This window comes from Canis lupus, chromosome 20 (genome assembly GCF_003254725.2).
Source record: "Canis lupus dingo isolate Sandy chromosome 20, ASM325472v2, whole genome shotgun sequence".
NCBI lineage: Eukaryota > Metazoa > Chordata > Mammalia > Carnivora > Canidae > Canis > Canis lupus.
This window is the reverse complement of record NC_064262.1, coordinates 391,653-408,301: the sequence shown is the minus strand read 5'-3', so window position 1 is coordinate 408,301 and position 16,649 is coordinate 391,653. Positions and strand designations below refer to the sequence as shown.

Below are 16,649 nucleotides of genomic sequence, written 5' to 3'. Positions count from 1 at the left end.
TCATTGTGGTTTTGATTTGTATTTCCCTGATGTCAAGTCATGCAGAGCATTTTCTCATGTGCGTGTTGGCCATGTCTATGTCTTCCTCTGTGAGATTTCTGTTCATGTCTTTTGCCCATTTCATGATTGGATTGTTTCTTTCTTTGGTGTTGAGTTTAAGAAGTTCTTTATAGATCTTGGAAACTAGCCCTTTATCTGATACGTCATTTGCAAATATCTTCTCCCATTCTGCAGGTTGTCTTTTAGATTTGTTGACTGTATCCTTTGCTGTGCAAAAGCTTCCTATCTTGATGAAATCACAATAGTTCATTTTTGCTTTTGTTTCTCTTGCCTTCATCGGTGTATCTTGCAAGAAGTTACTGTGGCCAAGTTCAAAAAGGGTGTTGCCTGTGTTCTCCTCTAGGATTTTGATGCAATCTTGTCTCACATTTAGATCTTTCATCCATTTTGAGTTTATCTTTGTGTATGGTGAAGGAGAGTGGTCTAGTTTCATTCTTCTGCATGTGGATGTCCAATTTTCCCAGCACCATTTATTGAAGAGACTGCCTTTTTTCCAGTGGAGAGTCCTTCCTCCTTTGTCGAATATTAGTTGACCATAAAGTTCAGGGTCCATTTCTGGGTTCTCTATTCTGTTCCATTGATCTATGTGTCTGTTTTTGTGCCAGTACCACACTGTCTAGATGACCACAGCATTGTAGTACAATCTGAAATCTGGCAGTGTGATGCCCCCAGATATGGTTTTCTTTTTTAAAATTCCCTTGGCTATTCGGGGTCTTTTCTGATTCCACACAAATCTTAAAATAATTTGTTCTAACTCTCTGAAGAAAGTCCATGGTATTTTGATAGGGATTGCATTAAACGTGTACATTGCCCTGGGTAACATTGACATTTTCACAATATTAATTCTGCCAATCCATGAGCATGGAATATTTTTCCATCTCTTTGTGTCTTTCTCAATTTCTTTCAGAAGTGTTCTGTAGTTTTTAGGGTATAGATCCTTTACCTCTTTGGTAAGGTTTATTCCTAGGTATCTTATGCTTTTGGGTGCAATTGTAAATGGGATTGACTCCTTAATTTCTCTTTCTTCAGTCTCATTGTTAGTGTATAGAAATGCCACTGACTTCTGGGCATTGATTTTGTATCCTGCCACGCTACCAAATTGTTGTATGAGTTCTAGCAATCTTGGGGTGGAGGCTTTTGGGTTTTCTAGGTACAGTATCATGTCATTGGTGAAGAGGGAGAGTTTGACTTGTTCTTTGCCAATTTGAATGCCTTTAATGTCTTTTTGTTGTCTGATTGCTGAGGCTAGGACTTCCAATACCATGTTGAATAGCAGTGGTGAGAGTGGACATCCCTGTCTTGTTCCTGATCTTAGGGGAAAGGCTCCCAGTGCTTCCCCGTTGAGAATGATATTTGCTGTGGGCTTTTTGTAGATGGCTTTTAAGATGTCAAGGAAAGTTCCCTCTATCCCTACACTCTGAAGAGTTTTGATCAGGAATGGATGCTGTATTTTGTCAAATGCTTTCTCTGCATCTAATGAGAGGATCATATGGTTCTTGGTTTTTCTCTTGCTGATATGATGAATCACATTGATTGTTTTACTAGTGTTGAACCAGCCTTGTGTCCCGGGAATAAATCCTACTTGGTCATGGTGAATAATTTTCTTAATGTTACTGTTGGATCCTATTGGCTAGTATCTTGTTGAGAATTTTTGCATCCATGTTCATCAGGGATATTGGTCTGTAATTCTCCTTTTTGGTGGGGTCTTTGTCTGGTTTTGGAATGAAGGTGATGCTGGCCTCATAGGATGAATTTGGAAGTACTCCATCTCTTTCTATCTTTCTGAATAGCTTTAGTAGAATAGGTATGATTTCTTCTTTAAACGTTTGATAGAATTCCCCTGGGAAGCCATCTGGCTCTGGACTCTTGTGTCTTGGGAGGTTTTTGATGACTGCTTCAATCTCCTCCCTGGTTATTGGCCTGTTCAGGTTTTCTATTTCTTCCTGTTCCAGTTTTGGTAGTTTGTGGCTTTCCAGGAATGTGTCCATTTTTTCTAGATTGCCTAATTTATTGGCGCATAGCTGTTCATAGTATGTTTTTAAAATCGTTTGTATTTCCTTGGTGTTGGTAGTGATCTCTCCTTTGTCATTCATGATTTTATTAATTTGAGTCTTCTCTCTCTTCTTTTTAATAAGGCTGGCTAATGGGTTATCTATCTTATTAATTCTATCAAAGAACCAACTCCTGGTTTTGTTGATCTGTTCCACACTTCTTCTGGTCTCGATTTCATTGAATTCTGCTTGAATTTTAATTAACTCTCTTATTCTGCTGGGCGTGGGGTCCATCTGCTGTTTTTTCTCTAGCTCCTTTATGTGTAAGATTAACTTTTGTATTTGAGTTCTTTACAGTTTTTGAATGGATGCTTGTATTGTGATGTATTTCCCCCTTAGACCTGCTTTTGCTGCATCCCAAAGATTTTGAACGGTTGTATCTTCATTCTCATTAGTTTCCATGAATCTTTTAATTCTTCCTTAATTTCCTGGTTGACCCTTTCATCTTTTAGCAAGATGGTCCTTAACCTCCATGTGTTTGAAGTCCTTCCAAACTTCTTGTGATTTAGTTCTAATTTCAAGGCATTATGGTCTGAGAATATGCAGAGGACGATCCCAATCTTTTGGTATCGGTTCAGACCCGATTTGTGACCCAGTATGTGGTCTATTCTGGAGAAAGTTCCATGTGCACTTGAGAAGAATGTGTATTCAGTTGAATTTGGATGTAAAGTTCTGTAGATATCTGTGAAGTCCATCTGGTCCAGTGTATCATTTAAAGCTCTCGTTTCTTTGGAGATGTTGTGTTTAGAAGACCTATCGAGTGTAGAAAGTGCTAGATTGAAGTCACCAAGTATAAGTGTCTTATTATCTAAGTATGTCTTAACTTTGGTTATTAATTGATTGACATATTTGGCAGCTCCCACATTCGGGGCATATATACTGAGGATTTTAAGTCCTCTTGTTGAATAGATCCTTTAAGTATGATATAGTGTCCCTCTTCATCTCTCACTACAGTCTTCGGGGTAAATTTTAGTTTATCTGATATAAGGATGGCTACCCCTGCTTTCTTTTGAGGACCGTTTGAATTGTAAATGGTTCTCCAACCTTTTATTTTCAGGCTGTAGGTGTCCTTCTGTCTAAAATGAGTCTCTTGTAGACAGCACATAGATGGGTCCTGCCTTTTTATCCAGTCTGAAACCCTGCGACTTTTGATGGGGTCATTAAGTCCATTCACGTTCAGAGTTACTATTGAAAGATATGAGTTTAGTGTCATCATGATATCTATTCAGTCCTTGTTTTTGTGGATTGTTCCATTGGACTTCTTCTTAAAGAGAAATTTTAAGAGTCCCCCTTAAAATTTCTTGCAAAGCTGGTTTGGAGGTCACATATTCTTTCTTTCAGTTCCTGCCTGTCTTGGAAGCTCTTTATTTCTCCTTCCATTTTGAATGAGAGCCTTGCTGGATAAAGTGTTCTTGGTTGCATGTTCTTCTCATTTAGGACCCTGAATATATCCTGCCAGCCCTTTCTGGCCTGCCAGGTCTCTGTGGAGAGGTCTGCTGTTAATCCAATATTTGTCCCCATAAAAGTGGAGATTTCTTATCTCTTGCTGCTTTAAGGATCTTCTCTTTATCTTTGGAATTTGCAAGCTTAACTATTAAATGTCGAGGTGTTGAGCAGTTTTTATTTATTTTAGGGGGGGAATCTCTATTTCCTGGATCTTAATGCCTGTTTCCATTCCTAGATTAGGAATGTTTTCAGCTATGATTTGTTCCAATACATATTCTGGACCACTGTCCCTTTCGGTGCCCTCAGGAACCCCAATTAAACGTAGATTTTTCTTCCCCAGGCTGACATTTTTTTCCCATTAATCTATCCTCATGATCTTTTGTTTGTCTCTTTTTTCCTCAGTTTCCCTCTTTGCTATGAACTTGTCTTCTATGTCACTCATTCGTTCTTCTACCTCGTTAACCCTTGTCTTAGGACCTCTAGTTTGGATTGCATCTCATTCAATCGATTTTTAATTTCTGCCTGATTAGATCTAAATTATGCCATCATGAAGTCTCTTGAGTCCTTTATGCTTTTTTCTAGAGCCACCAGTAGCTTTATAATTGTGCTTCTGAAATGGCTTTCTGACATTGAATTGTAATCCAAATTTTTTAACTCTGGGGGAGAGAGGACTGTTGCTGATTCTTTCTTTTGAGGTGAGGTTTTCCTTCTAGTCATTTTGCTCAGTGCAGAATGGCCAAAAACACGTTGTATTGGGAAAAGGAGAAAAAGAGAGAAGAGAAAGAAGAAAAGAAAAAAGAAAAAAAAGAAAGAAAAAAAGGAGTAAAAAAAGAGAAGAGAAGAAAAAAGAAAAAAAAGGGCGGGGGGAAGCAAACAAATCAAAAAAACAAAAGACAAGGGGGCGTATCCTCTGATTCTGTATACTGTCAATCTCTGACTTCCCCTGGAACTTTCCAGTGTTGCTTGGTCAATAATTTGTTTTTCCCCTTCTGGGGGAGGGGCCTGCTGTGCTGATTTTCAGGTGTTAGCACTTGGGGAAGGTGCTCAGCCCCCTGCCTGGTGCAGGGCTCAGTGAAAGATGTTTAAGGTATGTATCTGGTGAGGCCACTGTGAGGCTCAGTGGGGGTTTATCCTGTGAGGCCCCAGGAGGAACAAGAACAGTGGCGGCGGCCAGCTCTGGAGCCCTGGATCAGCTCCCTCAGTAACTATGGAGCTCTCAGTCTACAGGGGCCTGGATGCTCCGGGGCGGAGCTGCTGATCTCCTCAGCTCGGGGCCGCTCGGAGGTTGAAGGGTCCTTGCAGTCCTGGGCCCTCCCGGCCTCTGCCTGTCCCTGGTGGAGGCCGGATCCTGGGCTGTGTCCGGCGCCCTATGCTCCGGGGCCTGCGCTGTTGGAATCGCGCTCCCGGCCGTGCAGCCCTCTCCGAGTATAGCCTCTGCCGGAGCCGCCCCGAGCTGCTCCCCGGGGCCGCGCAGCCCCCTATGCGGGGAGCCTCAGCCCGCCCCTCCGAGCTTCTCCCGGGTTCCCCGGTGCACGCGCTGCAGCCCTTTAGGGAGCTCGGCTGCGGGGTGTGGTGCACTCCCCCGGGGCGCAGGTGTCTGTTAGTGTCCCCGGAGCCCGAGGGCATCCCCGCCCTCCTGGGTCCTGCTCCACCTCCCTGCAGCCCCTTTCCGCCCGGGAAGGTCGGTGCAGCTCCTGCTTCTCCGGGCCAGGGCTCTCCTGTCCTGGGGACACTCGCCCCGGCCTCAGCCCGGCTCCTCGTGGGGCCCCCCCACCCCCGGAGGCCTTTTGTTTCTTTATTTCTTTTTCCCCGTCTTCCTACCTTGATAGAAGCGCGAACTCTTCTCACTGTAGCATTTCAGCTCTTCTCTCTTTAAATCTCAGGCCGAATTCGTAGATTTTCAGGATGATGTGAAGGTTATCTAGGTAATTTGGTGGGGACAGGTGACTCGGGGACCCTACTCTTCAGCCATCTTGCCCCTCCTCTCCAGTCTTTGTACTTTTGTGACTGTATTATTTCACTTAGCAGAGTGTGATCAAGTTTACTGATATTTTAGCATGTCAGAATTTACTTTCTTATTAACTCTCATATTCCGTTGTGTGTATAGAGCACTGTTTGTTTATCCATTCATTCTTTAGTACACACTAGAGTTGTTTCCACCATTTGGGTATTGCAAATAATATTGCTATGAAAATGCGTATGTAGCTATATCTTAACATCCTTGCATTCAATTCCTTCGAGGTACAATTTCTAGATCATGTGGTAATTCTATTTTTAATTTTTTGAGGAACCACAATACTAATTTATGTAGGGGTTGCACAATTTTAGACTACCAACAATGGTGCACAGGAGTTCCAAATTCCCCACATTATTTCCAGCACTTGTTACTTTCTGTTTCTTTGATAGTGATCATCCTAATGGGTGTGAGGTGGTACCTATTGTATTTCTGATATACATTTCCCTGGTAAATTAGTTATGTTGAGCATCTTTTCATGTGCTTTTTAGCCATTCTGTGTTGGAGTAATGTCTATTCAAGTCCTTTGCATATTTTTAATTGGGTTGTTGTTGTAGTTTGTTCTTTATATATTCTGGATATTAATCCCTTATCAGATCTGTGATTTGCAGATATTTTCATGCATTCTGTAGGTTGCCCTTGTACCCTGTTGATGGTATCCTTTGATGCAGAGAAGTTTTTAATTTTGATGTAGTCCAGTTTGTTTATTTTTACTTTTATTTTCTGTGCTTTTGTTATCATATCCAAGAAGTCATTGCCAGATCTAATGTCATAAAGCTTTTCTCCTATGTTTTCATAGAAGGCTTTTGTAGTTTCAACTCTTATGTGTAGGCCTTTGATCCATTTTGAGTTCATTTCTAGGTGTGATATTGGGGTCCCACTTGATTCTTTTCCATGTGGATATGCAATTTTCTCCAGCATGATTTGGTGAAAAGTTTGTCTTTTCCCCATGGAATACTTGTGGCATCCTTGTTGAATATCTTTCAACCATATATGTGAAGGTTTATTACTAGGCTCTCTAGTCTATTCCATTGATCTACATGTCTGTTTTTATGTTAGTGCCACACTGTTTTGATTACTGTAACTTTGTAATACGTTTTAAAATCATGGCATGTAAAACCTCCCACTTTTTCTTTCCTTTTTTTGTGATTATTTTGGTTATTTGGGGTTCCTTGAAATTTCATATGAATTTTTTCTTATGATTTTATTTCTTTATTCATGAGAGACACAGAGAAAGAGGCAGAGACATAGGCAGAGGGAGAAGCAGGCTCCCTGCGGGGAACCTGATGTGGGACTCGATCCCAGTACCCCCGGATCATGACCTGAGCCAAAGGGAAATGCTCAACCACTGAGCCACCCAGGTGCCCCTCATATGCATTTTTTAAAAAGATTTTATTTATTTATTCATGAGAGACACACACACACACGAAGAGGGGGGGCAGAGACAGAGGCAGAGGGAGAAGCAGGCTCCATGCAGCGAGCCCGATGTGGGACTTGATCCTGGGTCTCCAGGATCACACCCTGGGCTGAAGGCAGCGCTAAACCACTAAGCCACTGGGGCTGCTCCTTATATGCATTTTTAAATGGATTATTCTCTTTTGCAAAAAAATACCATTGTGATTTTGATAGAGATTGATAATAATGTCCATCTTTCATTTCTAGTTTTGAGTCTTTTCTTTTTCCTAGTCAGTGTAGTTAAAGATTTGTGAATTTTGTAGATCTTTCCAAAGAACCAAATCCTGATTTCATTTTCTCCTTTTTCTATTCCCTTTCTTTCTTTCTTTCTTTCTTTCTTTCTTTCTTTCTTTCTTTTTTCTTTCTTTCTTTCTTTCTTCTTTTTCTTTCTTTCTTTCTTTCTTTCTTTCTTTCTCTTTCTTTCTTTCTCTCTTTCTTTCTTTTTCTTTCTGTGTATATTTTTCTTTCTTTCTTTTTGTGTATTTTTCTTTCTTTTTGTGTGTGTCTTTCTCTTTCTTTCTTTCTATCTATCTATCTATCTATCTATCTATATTTTTTATTGGAGTTCGATTTGCCAACATATAGTATAACATCCAGTGCTCATCCCGTCAAGTGCCCCCCTCAGTGCCCGTCACCAGTCACCCCAACCGCCACACACCTCCCTTTCCACTACCCCTTGTCGTTTCCCAGAGTTAGGAGTCTCTCATGTTTTTTCACCCTCTCTGCTTTTTCTCACTCATTTTCTTTCCTTTCCCCTATAATCCCTTTCACTACTTTTTTATATTCCCTGTATGAGTGAAACCATATGATGATTGTCCTTCTCCGATTCACTTACTTCACCAAGCATAATACCCTCCAGTTCCATCCACATTGAAGCAAATGGTGGGTATTTGTCATTTCTAATGGCTGAGTAATATTCCATTGTATATATAGACCACATCTTCCTTATCCATTCATCTGTCGATGGACACCGAGGCTCCTTCCACAGTTTGGCTATTGTGGACATTGCTGCTATGAATATTGGAGAGCAGGTGAACTGGCATTTCACTGCATCTGTATCTTTGGAGTAAAGATACTCCAAAAAAGGGGACAGGAAAATCCCCAGCAGTGCAATTGCTGGGTCATAGGGCAGTTCTAGTTTTACCTCTTTGAAGAACCTCCACACAGTTTTCCAGGGTGGCTGCACCAGTTCACATTCCCACCAACAGTGCAAGAGGGTTCCCCTTTCTCCACATCCTCTCCAACATTTGTTGTTTCCTGTCTTGTTAATTTTCCCCATTCTCACTGGTGTGAGGTGGTATCTCATTGTGGTTTTGATTTGTATTTCCTGATGGCCAGTGATGCAGAGCGTTTTCTCATGTGTTTGTTGGCCACGTGTATGTCTTCTTTGGTGAAATTTCTGTTCATGTCTTTTGCCCATTTCATGATTGGACTGTTTTTTTCTTTGCTGTTGAGTTTAAGAATTTTCTCTTTATCTTTGAAATTTGCAAGTTTCACTATTAAGTGTCGAGGTGAGGTGTTGAACATTTTTAATTGATTTTTTGGGGGGTCCTCTATCTGTTGGGTCTGAATATCTGTTTCCTTCCCCATATTAGGGAGGTTCTCAGCTATGACTTATTCAAATATACTTTGTGGTTCTCTCTCTCTCTCTCTCTCTCTCTCTCAGCCTCTTCTGGAATCCAAATTAGATGTATAGTTTTCCTTCTCAAGCTATCATTTATTTCCCTAAGGCTTTCCTCATGGGCTCTTAATTGTTTTTATCTTTTTCCTCAGCTTCCTTACTTGCCATCAAATTGTCTTCTATGTCACTCACTCTTCCACCTAATTAACCCTAGCAGTTAAAGCATCCAGTTTGGATTGAATCTCAGTTAAACTATCTTTAAGCCTGATTAGGTTTCAGTTCTGCAGTAACAGAGTCTCTAGAGTCCTTTATGCCACCAGTAACTTTATAGTCGTACTTCTGAATTGAATTTCTGACATTGTATTTGAATCCCCATTCAGTAACTCTGTGACAGAGAGTATTGCTTCTGGTTTGCTCTTTTGTGGTGAATTCTTCCTTCTAGTCATTTTGTCCAGTGTAGAGTGACTGTATGAGCGGGCTGAGTCAAAAATATTAACCACGTCCTATGTAAAATACACCCTAGAGAACTCCGAAGAGTTCAGAGGCCAGAAAATAAAGGAAAAAAGAAGAATAGAGCAAAATAAAACAAAAGGACCACTAGAGGTGGAACATACTGATGGGATTTGAGGCAGAGTTCAATGAACAGTTTATTGACCAAGTTCTGGACAGGGTTATGGGAAGCCATCAAGGTGCAGTAAAGCACCCAGGACTGGCAACAACAGGAAGTGATGATTAGTCTAGGCCTAAAGGGGCAAGAGGATAGGTGGGAGTGGGGATGGTTCTCAGAACCCTGGAGAGCTGAACCTACAACCTGTCAGTTGTAGGAGAGGGCCATTTGGCTGGAGCTGAAGGTCTGTGTGAAGGAACACAGCCACGGGGCAGCGGGAAGTACACAGAGATACACCTACCCCATTCTCACCTTTGCTGTCCTGCTGGGGCCTTTCCATGACTCCCATTGGTCAGAACCAACCAGAAACAGCAAGGCAAGGGAGCTTGTATATGCAGCTCTATGTGTCAGCCTTCCAGGCACAATCCAGACCCAGGGAAGTACCTGGAGGGTACCTTTCATCATCACAGTCTGAATCTATGAAAACAGCCTGTTTGATGCAGCCAGTAAGGAAAACTTTAGAAAACCTAAAACTTTGATAGGATCCCATAGGATTTCACATAGAAACCTATGCCTGTTAGACATTAAAAGGCGTTTTAAAATGTTCAAGTGTATGTGATCTAAATGCACATTTGGGAAGGGCCTCCCCAACCTCTTCTGCTGAGGTGAATCTAAGTTGGTCACTCTAATAGATGCCCCAACTTTCACTGATTTTCTCTTTGCATTCTTAGCAAAAAGTTACCAAGCCTGTGCTTAGGCTGGCTTTGTTTGTTTGTTTTTGTTTGTTTGTTTTAAAGATTTTATTTTTTTATTCATGAGAGACAGAGGCAGACACAGGCAGAGGGAGAAGCAGGCTCCCCGCAGGGAGCCTGATGCAGGACTCAATCCTAGGACCCCCGGATTATGACTTGAGTCAAAGGCAGATGCTCAACTGCTGAGCCACCCAGGTGCCCCTAGACTGGCTTTGTTGCTCCAACTCTTACCCTAACATCTCTGGGACTGCCATTCCAGGGTAGAGCTGTGTCCATCTCCTTGATTGAGACCTGGCCCCTGGGTCTCCTCCCTGTGGTTTATCCTACTGGCCTGGTCTTCACTATCTTGCCCTGCTTCCTTCTCTGCCTCTTACTGGCTTAATAAGTTCCTCCACAGTCCTAGAAAATGGACCATCTAACGATGTTCACACCAAATCCCACCAGCATCCTGGACTATCTCAGCATCCACATAGATAACTCACCCCAAACCCAAGCCTCCCAATTTTTGGACAGCTTCCTCTCCAGTGATGTTCACCTCCATTCCACTTCAGCTGCCCAGGCCCCGTGCCTGGTCTTGAAATACTTACACATGCTCCAAAATCCTATTACTTAACATTCTACCTCTTCTCACGGCTTCCTTCCCTCTACTGCTCTTCCTTCCTCATCTCTATGAGGTCTGCTAGCTCCCCAGCCCTCCCCTCCTCCTCCTGCACCTCTTAGTAACACTCTCTTTCCTGTTTAGCCTCGACTTGGAAATATCACATCTTGAGAAGGAATGCCTTTCTGATTCATACTCAGGGGTCATGGGCCAGTAGCACCCCTTAACTGAAGAGAACTAGAGTTGGAGTTGGCTGACTGATAGGAAACAACAAACAGGCATACGGAGTCCAGTAAGCACCTAGTACAGTGGGGAGCAGAGAATGGAAACAAGCCTGCTGTTTGGCACAGGGCAGCTCTGTGGCTGTGTTCTGCTCCACCTTGGTCCCTTGTCCCTGTGAGCACCCCTGAGGTGGGTACCTGTCTATTTGTGAAGGAAGAGTCGCCTGGGACTCCATAGGTGTTCCTTGGTGCATCTGAGGAGTCCATCATGCCAAAAACAAAAGTATCCCCTTATTTGTTCATGAAAAGTAATTCCATTTTTCCCTTGGAGTTCAGGAACTTCATGAACTCAGTACAAAGGAGCTAGGAAAATATATTTATCTATGTCCCAAATTTTGCTGGCAAGTGCTATGAAGTTAGGAGCTGACTACCATTTTCAAAGGAAGAAATCATATTTCTGATCTTGTTTTTTTATCCTGAGAGAAGAAATATTTAAGCATTTCTTAAATGGGATGATTTGCAGGGGTCATGTTGGGGTGATTAGTGGTCATCTGAGATGTGACTTGCTGGAGGGGGGGAAGAAGGGAATTGTGGGTGTTGGGGAGAACGTGGCCAAAGACCTGGCTGACGGCACAAGCTGGCTTCCTAGCAGGAGTCTTCTCCTTGCTGTCTGTGGATGAGCTTGAGAGTCAGGTGGCCCTGGAATGTCATGTGTACTTGAGCATGGGAGAGATGGTCTGTGACACCATCTTATTCTTAAAAGGACTTCTGTCCTTATGTTTCCCACCCCCAGTTTTGAAAGCTGGCCAGAATAACTTGTTCTAATGTCAATGAAATGATATTTGCTGATTTCTCTCCTGAGAGACTGCCTTTTCCAGGAAGGCTTGGCCTGGCTTTGTGCCTGGCCAGTCTTACCCTTTGTCATTTTCTCTCCATCTTAGGCCAACACTGGACAAATTGATGATCCCCAGGAGCAGCACAGAGTGATCAGCAGTAACCTCGCCCTTATTCAGGTGACTCTCTCCTTTGTCCAATTGATGAATCTCCTCCTCCCTGCTTTTGAATCTGCCAGGCCTGCTCCAGATAGGAAAGGTGACAACTAAGTAAGTGCTTATCCCTGCATTCTGGACTGAACTTCGGGAATGGGCTACCTGTCCACCCTGCACCTACCAGACCACACTCATACAGCACCTGGAGGCTCAGCTCAACTACAGGGCACCAGCATGTCTACCTGAAAGTAGATGCTGCTTCTAGGAACCTAAGGTCTCTCTAGCGACCACCCCCACCTGTCTTTTAAGACTGGCTTATTGAAAGATTTACCTGTACTTGCTCACTCCTCTTTCTCATAGCCTGGATGGAGCTAACAGCTCTCTCTTCCCCCTATTTTGACTCAAGTTGTGCTTGCCAAGGTCACTGACATCCTAATTGGCATACCTTCTGCTCACCTCATACACATGATCCTACTTACTTTTTCTAGAGCATCTGTGATTCTTCCTGCCTGGAGGGTCCTCCTAGGTCACCATCCTGCCTCTCAGCCTGTTCCTTTTAGCCTTTGCAGGATACTTTACCCCCCTTCCTCTATGCCTTTGTCCCTTAAATGTTTCATGCTCAGTCAGACTTGTACCTCCTTCTAGCAGACCCTCATTGGGCTAAATTCTCATCCTCGGAATCTCAGAGTATTACAGAGTCAGGAAGTCTGGGGCATGGGGAAACTGAGAAGAGGTTGGTTCAAGGCAGGAGAATAAGTGGCTTCATCCAGATCCTATGGGATTATTTGGCCACTAAAACAACCCAGACTCAGATCAGATGGGCCTGGAGTTAAGGCTGTCATTTATCAACTGGGTGGCCTTGTGCAGGACACACAAGATTTGCTTAGCTGTATGTCTCTATCATTCACCTGAGTTCCAGAGTCCCTATTTCTAGCTGCCCACTGGGCATCTCCATCTACCTGTCCCAGAAGCATCCCTGAAACAGCTTAGCCAGATCTGGCCTCATCACCTCATCTTCTCACACTCCTCTCTAGTGAAGTTCCCAACCCTAAAGAGTTTGTTGGTTGAAAGCTCATTTTGGAGGTTGACCAGCTGGTGGCCCTTGGGCAAGTCACCTCATCTTATGTATAAGATGGGCCATTGTGAAATGTTAATTGTGGAGGGCTGTCGCACCTGGCCAGCTTGTGGTAGTCTCACAATCATGGTTGCTGGGCCCATTAACCAGGCTAGAGACCAAGTTGCCCTCAGAATCTCTCTGCTCTTCATCCTTATGTCCACTTGCTGAGGAGTCTGCCTCTGAGTTGTGCTTGAATCAGCCTTGCTTTTCCTCCTCACCTTGGCCTCTTGGTCTCTGGCCTCACTGACTGAAAACCTCTTCACTGTTCTGTCCCAGGCTTCTTCCTCTCCAGTCCTCCTCTGGATGGCCACCTGAGTGACCTTTTCTAAATCCTAAACCTCATCAAGAATCCTTCTCCTAAAGTTCTGTTGCTGGTTGTTTTCAGAGATGCTCCTGGTCTGGTCCTGTCCTACAGCCTCATGTTCCTTTGCATATGTGGTTGTCTCTCCTTGGACTGTCCTTTCTCTTCTGTTCTCCCGGCAGTGAAGCTCCAGTTGGGTCTCAGGTCCAGCTCGACACTGGGTACTCTTTGGGGCCTTGCACATGCTGCTGGGGTGGCCCTGGTTGCAATTCTGTGTTTAGATGTCTGCCTTCTCCACTTGAGCTGAGTCATGTGGGCCAGGCCCATGGCCTGTGGCTAAAGAACTTTGGAGACTAAATGAGATGCTCCTGATACCCTTAACAGAGGGTCTGGAAAGGGGCAGGTAACAAACCCCTCAGTCATCGAATCCTGGTCCATAGGTGTGCACATTTCTGCATGATTGATGCTTTTTTTAAAAAAAAAAGATTTATTTATCTATTTATGATAGAGAGGGAGAGAGAGAGGCAGAGACACAGGCAGAGGGAGAAACAGACTCCATGCTGGGAGCTCAATGCGGGACTCAATCCCAGGACCCCAGGATCACGCCCCGGGCCAAAGGCAGGTACCAAACCACTGAGCCACCCAGGGATCCCCTGATTGATTCTTAGCATTCATTAAGTCCCACTCTGGGCCAGGCACTGGCTTGGATATTGTCCTGATCATGCATGGATATAATTTTTTCTCTTCCATTTTTAGAAAAGCTTAACACTGAATCATAAGTGGTACAATAAGTTTCATAATTGAGCTTTTAATAACTGTATTCTATCACAAATATACCCACAGGGACTCCTGGGTGGCTCAGCAGTTGAGCATCTGCCTTCGGCCCAGCATGTGATCCTGGAGAACCAGGATCGAGTCTCACATCTGGCTCCCTGCATGGAGCCTGCTTCTCCCTCTGCCTATGTCTCTGCCTGCCTCTCTCTCTGTCTCTCATGAATAAATAAATTTTAAAAAAACTCTTAAAAAAAACAAATATACCCACAATATTTAACAACTTGTAGGGCCCACGCAGAGCTGGTCTGGAAGGGCCAATGCAAACTGTCCAAACTCAGCCCTGTTCCACTTCATTTGATTGTCACCATGAGGATGCACCTGCAAATGTTTGTAGGCTTCTACTCGACAAATTATACTGCAATGAAATTGTTCTCTTTTTGCATGTACTTCTTAAGAGCTCTTCCCACAAGTTCACAAGGTTTGAACAATTTAAAGTTCTGGATTTTTCAAAAAAGGATTATGAAATATTTGAATTCTTAATAGCAAGTAATAGCAACAGTATTAATATTTCAATTATTAGTTTCTCCATAACCTCACCAGCATTAAAAGTATTCTTCTGAACGGCTTTCTGCATTTGCTGATATAAGTATGTGCCCATAGACAATACATGATACAACTTTCTGTGTTTTTAAGCATAAAATGTATTGCACTGTACATATAATGTATTGCACTGTACATATAATTCCATAACTTGTGCTTTTAAAGTGACTTAATGAATGGAAAATCACTTAGACTAGCAGATAGTAAGCACTTAGTAAATATCAGCTCCAGTCATCATTATCACTATTACCTGGTTCTTTATTCACATATGTGAATGTTTTCCTGGGAAGGTGCTAGAACATAAAGTATATGGATAAATTGTAGCCAGACTTACCACCCCCCCACAAATTCCTATATCAGTTTTACCATCTATGTATAGGAGAACCATTTTCCCATATATTTTTGATTGATGTTCATTTAAAAAAATTTTTTTAATAATAAATTTATTTTTTATTGCATCCCGGGGATAAATCCCACTTGGTCATGGTGAATAATCTTCTTAATGTATTGTTGGATCTTATTCGCTAGTATTTTGTTGAGAATTTTTGCATCCATTTTCATCAGGGATATTGGTCTAGAATTCTCCTTTTTGGTGGGGTCTTTGTCTGGTTTTGGAATGAAGGTGATGCTGGCCTCATAGAACCAGTTTGGAAGTACTCCATCTCTTTCTATCTTTCCAAACAGCTTTAGGAGAATAGGTATGGTTTCTTCTCTAAACGTTTGATAGAATTCCCCAGGGAAGCCATCTGGCCCTGGACTTTTGTGTCTTGGGAGGTTTTTGATGACTGCTTCAATCTCCTCCCTGGTTATTGGCCTGTTCAGGTTTTCTATTTCTTCCTGTTCCAGTTTTGGTAGTTTGTGGCTTTCCAGGAATGTGTCCATTTCTTCTAGATTGCCTAATTTATTGGTGTATAGCTGTTCATAATATGTTTTTAAAATCGTTTGTATTTCGTTAGTGTTGGTGGTGATCTCTCCTTTCTCATTCATGATTTTATTAATTTGAGTCTTCTCTCTCCTCTTTTTAATAAGGCTGGCTGATGGTTTATGTATCTTATTAATTCTTTCAAAGAACCAACTCCTGGTTCTGTTGGTCTGTTCCACAGTTCTTCTGGTCTTGATTTCGTTGAGTTCTGCTCGAATCTTTATGAACTCTCTTCTTCTGCTAGGTGTAGGATCTATTTGCTGTTTTTTCCCTAGCTCCTTTAGGTGCAAGTTTAGCTTTTGTATTTGAATTCTTTCCAGTTTTTGGACGGATGTTTGTATTGCGATGTATTTCCCCCTCAGGACCTCTTTTGCTGTATCCCAAATATTTTGAACGGTTGTATCTTCATTCTCTTTAGTTTCCATGAATCCTTTTAATTTTTCCCTGATTTCCTGGTTGACCCTTTCATCTTATAGCAGGATGGTCCTTAACCTCCACATGTTTGAAATCCTTCCAAACTTCTTCTTGTGATTTAGTTCTAATTTCAAAGCATTATGATCTAAAAATATTCAGTGGATGATCCCAATCTTTTGGTACTGGTTAAGACCTGATTTGTGACCCAGTATGTGGTCTATTCTGGAGCAAGTTCCATGTGCACTTGAGAAGAATGTGTATTCAGTTGCATTTAGATGTAAAGTTCTGTAAATATCTTGAAATCCATCTATTCCAGTGTATCATTTAAGACAGAACATAAAGACTCCTAACTCTGGAAAACGAACTAGGGGTTGATGGAAGGGGAAGAGGGCGGGGGGGGGGGGGTTTGTGAATGGGTGACGGGCACTGCGGGGGGCACTTGATGGGATGAGCACTGGGTGTTATTCTGTATGTTGGTAAATTGAACACCAATAAAAAATAAATTTATTATTAAAAAAAACTTGTTTCTTTGGAGATGTTGTGTGTAGAAGATCTGTCGATTGTAGAAAGCACTACATTCAAGTCACCAACTATAAGTGTATTATTATCTTAAGTGTGTCTTAAGTTTGGTTATTAATTGATATACTTGGCAGCTCCCACATTCGGGGCATAAATATTCATGATTTTCAGGTCCTCTTTTGGATAGA

The 16,649-nt window shown here is 42.4% G+C and overlaps 1 protein-coding gene across 10 annotated transcripts in view; it reads left to right on the top strand.

Annotated features, from left to right (window-relative positions):
• SLC41A3 (solute carrier family 41 member 3) overlaps positions 1-16,649 on the top strand; it is a 90,815-nt gene that overhangs the window by 49,221 nt on the left and 24,945 nt on the right. For 8 of the 10 annotated variants that reach the window (XM_025447579.3, XM_035703097.2, XM_025447589.3 and 5 more), the window contains one exon: positions 11,767-11,838. The exons of the other annotated variants lie outside the window; for them this stretch is intronic. In XM_025447579.3, coding sequence (XP_025303364.1) covers positions 11,767-11,838 — 72 coding nt within the window. The remainder of the gene's footprint in view (positions 1-11,766; positions 11,839-16,649) is intronic. 10 annotated transcript variants of the gene reach the window in all.